Source organism: Trachymyrmex cornetzi, unplaced genomic scaffold, assembly GCF_001594075.2.
Source record: "Trachymyrmex cornetzi isolate Tcor2-1 unplaced genomic scaffold, Tcor1.1 scaffold16, whole genome shotgun sequence".
NCBI lineage: Eukaryota > Metazoa > Arthropoda > Insecta > Hymenoptera > Formicidae > Trachymyrmex > Trachymyrmex cornetzi.
The window spans coordinates 5,019,865-5,026,694 of record NW_017296201.1 but is presented as its reverse complement, the minus strand read 5'-3'; the positions used below and the strand labels follow the sequence as shown (position 1 = coordinate 5,026,694).

The 6,830-nt window shown below is 27.6% G+C and overlaps 1 protein-coding gene across 1 annotated transcript in view; it reads left to right on the top strand.

The window, feature by feature from the left end:
- Positions 1-4,790: 4,790 nt before the first annotated feature.
- LOC108758569 (vitellogenin receptor-like) overlaps positions 4,791-6,830 on the top strand; it is an 18,692-nt gene continuing 16,652 nt past the window's right edge. Inside the window, 1 exon segment of the mRNA XM_018503571.1 lies at positions 4,791-4,988. Within this exon segment, the coding sequence (XP_018359073.1) occupies positions 4,791-4,988 (198 nt within the window).

Genomic DNA, 6,830 nt, shown 5'->3' with positions numbered 1-6,830 from the left:
GAGAGAGAGAGAGAGAGAGAGAGAGAGAGAGAGAGAGAGAGCAGCACGGTCGCAAAGTTGCGTGAGGAACCGAAAGACCCATATTTATAGTCGGAAGGTGCCTTTTTCACAAGTAAGTGAATTCAGTTATTTTGCTATTTTTGTATTGAGTAGGTTTATTTTGTCGTGTCTATATTTTTTTTGCTGAATTCACTGCGGGAAGCCGATATGCGAAGTCCACAGGTCACCGATATGCAGCGAATGCATACCATAACAAAATTTAATATTCTGTAATCACTTTTTAAATATTTCTGTTTGCATTAAAAATAATCATTTTTGTACTTTAATAAAATCAAAAATGTTTTTTCTTTAAAGTCTGTTTTTTCTTTAAAAATACTCTATTTGTCCACATTAAAAATATGACATATTCAGATTAAATAATCGCACTCTTTTTGCATCTGGCTTGTGTAATATTTTTTTTTGTAAATTATGATATCTGTACAAAAACATCCTACAATGATTTTTTTTTTGGTACATATATAGCAAAGTTACAATTTTTATATCAAAACTGAATTATTTTCTTTTTCTGGTACAGAAAGTAATTTTCATAATTTTTCTAAAAATTGTTTCCAATGTTTGCATAGCAGAATAATTTAGTAGAGACCTTAAAGAATATGTGTGAATTTTAACAGAATTTTTCAAGCACTTTAAGAGCCTTAAAATCGAGTCGGACACGAATGATCCATGTGTGTCGTTCAAAGGTACCGAAAATAAGAGTGTGTCGTTCGAGGGTTAATAATTCTTAATAAATAATATAAATATGACATATTTTTAAGTATACTTTTAAAATATCGTTTCTGATAAAATATGCTCGGTGTAATTCATGCAAAAACGTTAGATTAACAAATTAAAAATTTATCTCAACTGTGTAAATATTTTCTGTCGCCCTAGGCAAGTGCCTTGTTTGCCTATCCGTTAATCCATCACTGGCCTTTTCCTTTTCCAAAAAGGAGAGAAACCCGTTTGACCACGCTGTGATTGGTCATCAGCAATTCACAGGGGTGTCCAGAGTTTTCCTGCTGTACGAGCGCTGTGAGTGGCTGATGGTTAATCTCAATCTGGTCAAACGAGTTTCTCTCCCCAAGGAGCATAGTTATATAAAGTATAACTTATGCCACTAAATTGCGCTCCTTGGGATGTAATATATGGGAAATGGCATTTTTTCCATATTAATATTGGATTATGTGGAATATAAATGTTTTCGTACTTATATAATGTATAATCAAATCATACTAAATCAAAAATTTTGAATGCATTCCACTCAATTTTACAATGCTTCGAGATATTTAATTGATAAATCTGGAGATAAGAATTTTATCAATTCAAAGAATGCTTCAAAGTATTTCTAGCATGAAATGGATCGTAGTCAGCACCTGGGTTGTCAGCAACGATTTTTAAGTGTCGTTGCTGGCGTGATAGTTTTTATGAGATAGAGGAAAGAAATTTGGAACAAACATATTTGATCCCAGCGTCTCAGTATTGCTTCAAATGGCATCGCGACCGTGTCGAAGCACGAGTTTCCTCATTTTAAGTTATCAAAAATAAATCTGAGCCTTATACGTGTACATAGAACTTCCATTCACTATGGTGAGTACATTTGTTTCTTTTTTTAAAATAAAGTTTAAGTACTCATTGCTCTCTTTCAAAATATACGTTATAAGAAAATTAATTATATACATAATTAAATGTAACAATATTTATCAAATTATTAATATTTTATATGATATTTAAAATGTAATATTAATTAACACAATAATAATCTAAATTAAGCTCTCGAGATAATAAAAACAATATAATAAAAACAGTAATATTAATTTAAGGTCACATGTGACAATAATGACATAGTTTGACGTTTAAGAGACGAGCAAAAAAAAATTGGACGTTAAGATATTTAAAATACATCTAATAATCTAATAAAATAATATATATAAAATTTAATGTTTTGTCTCATATAGAGTTTTCATCCCTTCATAATTTAATTAATAAAGCCATTAATTAATATAATTAATATTACACAGTCTTTAATTAATATAATTAATATTACACAGTCTTACATACTAAATTAACTTAAAATAAAGTTCTTTTGTAATATGTATTGTATTATATATTAAATTTAACATATTTCTCGCCATCGGACAATAAATTTATTATCAGTAGAATTTTTAAGTTTTAATTTTTTGCATTTATCACAAATTGAACATGGATAATCACATATTCACATTGAAAGAAAAGATTGGTTACTGCAACAATTTAGATAGTAAAATATGGCATAGTATTTTTATATGGTTGCAGTAACCATAAAAATGCTATGCCATATTTTACTATCTAAATTGTTGCAGCAACCAATCTCTTTTTCAGTGCACGATTATCATATTAGAATTTGAAAGAAACTGTTTATTATGACTTGGCCTCTTGTTGTCATTTTATTTTAAGTTAATTTGAAATGGAAGATGGTGTAATATTATTTTATGAATTAATTATTCTATTAATTAATTATAAACGAGTAAAGACTCTGCGCCCTGAAACGTTGTATACAACTTTATTAGATCATTAAATGTATTTTAATTATATTAATATCCAATTTGCTCGTCTCTTAGTCGTTAAATTATGTTACCATTGCTATGTAAATTAACTAGCGTTAAACTATTTTTTTTATTGCATTATATGTATTTATAAAAAATTATTTTTCTTCTTCTTCTTCTTCTTACGTTAGGCCTCTGGCCTTTATCTTTCTCATATGCTTGTGGCGCGCACACTGGTTATTCAATTGCTACGACATACAGGACCTACAATTTTTTATCCCGGTTCCAAACAGCGGTTTCTTTGAGAAGTGTTTCTGTGGACAAGGATACTCTCGGGAGGTTGTTGACCTTTTCCGAGAGGAGACACATGCGTAAATATTTCCTACTGACCAGTGCGCTGTGCTACACTCGCGCTCTATAAAAAGTTAACATCGTAAAACACGGCACTTATTAAAATTTTAAATACTTTATATGTGTGTACATTTCTTCATTGAACATTAATTTATTAATTTCAATGTTAATCGAGAGAATTTACTAATGCATTTCTTTTTACTTTCTACTTTACTTTAATGAATTTCTTTTTACAAAAAATAGTATAGAGATGTGTACCTTGACATCCGCTTTACAGCGCTAAATGCATTTAATTACTAATATATTTGGAAAAAATACAAATAAATGTGATTTCTGCTTTTCGTTTACGTTGTACTTATTTATGTAAGTATAACAAGTATAATATTATATAATATATTATAAGATACGACGTTCTAATTGGATTCTTTTTATATTCTTAATTATAAGAGTGATCCTAAAATCGTCTGTTTTACTGAATAAACACAATAATTTTCATAGAACAATATTACATATATTAATTATTGTACTTTTACTGATTTGGAAATCCTTCTTCAGAATTAAAGTATATGCAGTAATATGTGCATCTACAGCTTGGAATTTATTCCAAGAACGATAAAAATTTTTGAAATTGTGATCTTTTTTATCATTTCTTAGTTCAAAATGACGTCTAGAACTGTCAAGTCATGCATTTTGGTCCGAAAACTGTGCAACCGGTACTTATGAAATTTGAGGCTACAAACTAGTAGATTACATGAAGAAACAACGTCGATTTGAAATTAGATTTAGATGTCAAATTAAAGTTCTATTATTCTACAAAAATTTATATGTTTGCGTGTGATATTAATATAGTAATACATATATAAAAATCTGTTGCATATTGTCAATAAAACAGTGATTCCATCAGAGTTTTGGCTTCACTTAAAGATTCCATTAATAGACATTTAATACTATTTATTAAATTTTTATTATTTATATATTTTAAATAATATAATTAAAGTTAAAAACGTTTTAACATAAAATTTCAAGAAACAGAATTACGTTTGTGTTTGGATTCGATTTTCCATATAAATTTTATCTCTAATAAATTCTGCGCTTGAGTCATGATTACATTTATTACATTACGAACATTAAATTCGCCCGTCTATTCACTCGTATTACATGTCACAAATAATTTTAGCCAATTTCTTTAACTGTAAAGCGATTTAAAATACGTGGTTTATTAATGCATATATTGAATGAATTTGTTGAAAAAAATAATTGGAAGAACAATAAGTAATTAGTCAATCCTAATTCGTTTTATTGTAATTTTATTTTAACTTGTTTATTTGCAGATCATGCGTTGGCTTGTGGTACTACTGTTTATATGCAGTTTATATTCTTTTACATTTGGCGGTAAGATATTTTGATAATATAAAAATTTTATTCCTTTACTCAACTAATTCTTAATTAAATTGTTTTATACATATCTATCTTTGGTTCGAATTTGCAGACATTTATGTATTAAAACATTAAAATTTAATTTTAATTTAATTTTAATTTAAATTTAGTTTATTGCAAAGCTATATGAAAAGACTACATATTATCAGAGTAATATAGACATAACATGTGATACAATAGAACATAGATAACATAAATATAAATACGTTAGACAAAAGTAGTTTACAAAATGATTAGGCGTCAGCAGAATTGCTGTTACAAAGCCTACCAGTAACGAAACTATAATAAGCCAATAATGCAATAAGAGTTAAATCACACACAAACACACACGCGCGCGCGCGCTCACACACCCGCAACATACCAATTACATCAATCATCTTGGGATTATGTCTTTTTTTTACATATATTTTAAAATACTGATAATACTAATAATAAAAAATTATGTTAAAAGAATTTTTCTACGGAAACCCGTCAAAACTACCAAACTGTAGATTCGGATATAACACTGAGTTCTCCAAATCTAAAAATGATTTTTTTGAATGCATCAGTGGTCAATGTATACCAAACATTCAGATATGCAATGGAATAACGGACTGTGAAGATGGTTCAGATGAAGCACTTGACATCTGCCATAATATGGTAATTATTATTACTGCGTGAGTATTATATATAAATAGCTCACGTTATTTTTTGTTGTTGATAAAAACGTTCCTAAAATTTTACCTATTTTATGTCTGCGATACAGTTATTAAGATAAATATAGTTTCTTCATACAATTAAATCGTGCATTACATATTGAAACTATTTATTAAAAAATTTTTAATCCTTTCAAGAATCTAGAACTGCAAATCCTATATCTAGCTGGCATACCCTCCTTCTTCTAAAAAACAGTAATGGTTTAAAATATAGTAATGGTTTACTTTTTTTTATTTAATTTAAATTGAATTTTTAATTAATCTTATCGATGGATAGTTTCTTAAAAAAAATTCTATAGAGCTTTAGAAAAAATTATCTAAACCTTTAAAATAATACTCGTTATTTTTTTTCCTTAAGTAATTCAGTTCCTATAAGAGATACTTATAGTCCCGTTTGTGGTATAACACTTGCTTAAACTATATCGATTTATCAATGTCTTATGTCTTAACACTAGAATCATGGACGACGCTGTTTAGCTCCTTTGATGTTAAAAACTGTTAAAACTTCTGCGTAAATTTTTGTATTGGTTAATAATTTTCTTTAAATTTTTATCCTTTCATAAGTTAAAAAAATTTACAAAAATAAAATTAATAAATTTTATTTATATTTAAACAGTTTATTTTTATTTTTATCTTAAACCGTCGAAGTCGCCAACATGGTATTTACAACGAAACGAATTAAAGTGTTCTCTTCATTTTGATGAGTATTTAACTTTTGTTATCTAACCCAAAATAAAAGATACATTTTTTTTTACGTGCTCATATGTACTTTTAGAGAGTGAACATTCCTTTGACAAAAATAGGTTTTCCGAAATCAATTTCTTTCAAAGCGAATATTATCGGAATTATAAGAAATGAAAAATGTTTTCCGAAATCAATTTCTTTCAAAGCGAATATTATCGGAATTATAAGAAATGAAAAATTTTTATTAAAACTTAAACGAAAATTTAAGATTACATTATAATAATTATTATTAAAAAATTGTTTTCATTTTTTATTTTTTCAAATAAAAATTATTTGTTTTTTATTAAACAAAAAAAATTGTTTACCATTATAAAGTGTTCTTGAAACCATTCAAATTTTATCGACAACTTTTTTCCATCTCTTACATTTTCGATGGTATTCGCTTTGAAAGTAAGGTATTAAGGAATTTTTGCCATAATGTGGATCCAGATTCGGTTAAAGTCACATTATTCTATTCTTAATTAGTTATTAAGAAAATAACCTGACTTTGGCGTTCACCGTAACTGGATAAATGGTATTACAAAACTCCCTATTATTTATCTGCATAGCAGCAAAGAAGAATGATATACACGCGAATGATAGAACTATGCGCGAACAGCGAAATTATTATAATATTAATTGATACAAAATTGATTGCAGTAAAATTTTAGTATGCAATTATAAAATATAAAAAATATATTGATACAAACTTTTAATTAGTATAAATATGAAAATAACGCTTCACACACGTTAATGGAAAACAAAAATAATTAGTTTCGATAGTTCCAAGAGGGAATATCTTCTATAATTCCGACTTTGGCGGCTCTGTAGTGTTAACTGTTTAATGTTACGTTAAAAGTGCAACCCAATACATGTGCTCGCAGTATAAACAATATAAGGGTGTAACGGCCTATTACGGTTGGAGCTGGATCTTCGTTGCTTTAAATAATTCAATTTTGAATTACTAATATATACTATATATGTACTTGCATATATACCATATTGTAGTCTTTTTCAAACTGCGCGCCGAATTTTTTCCGGACTAAATAAACGCAATTAAAAC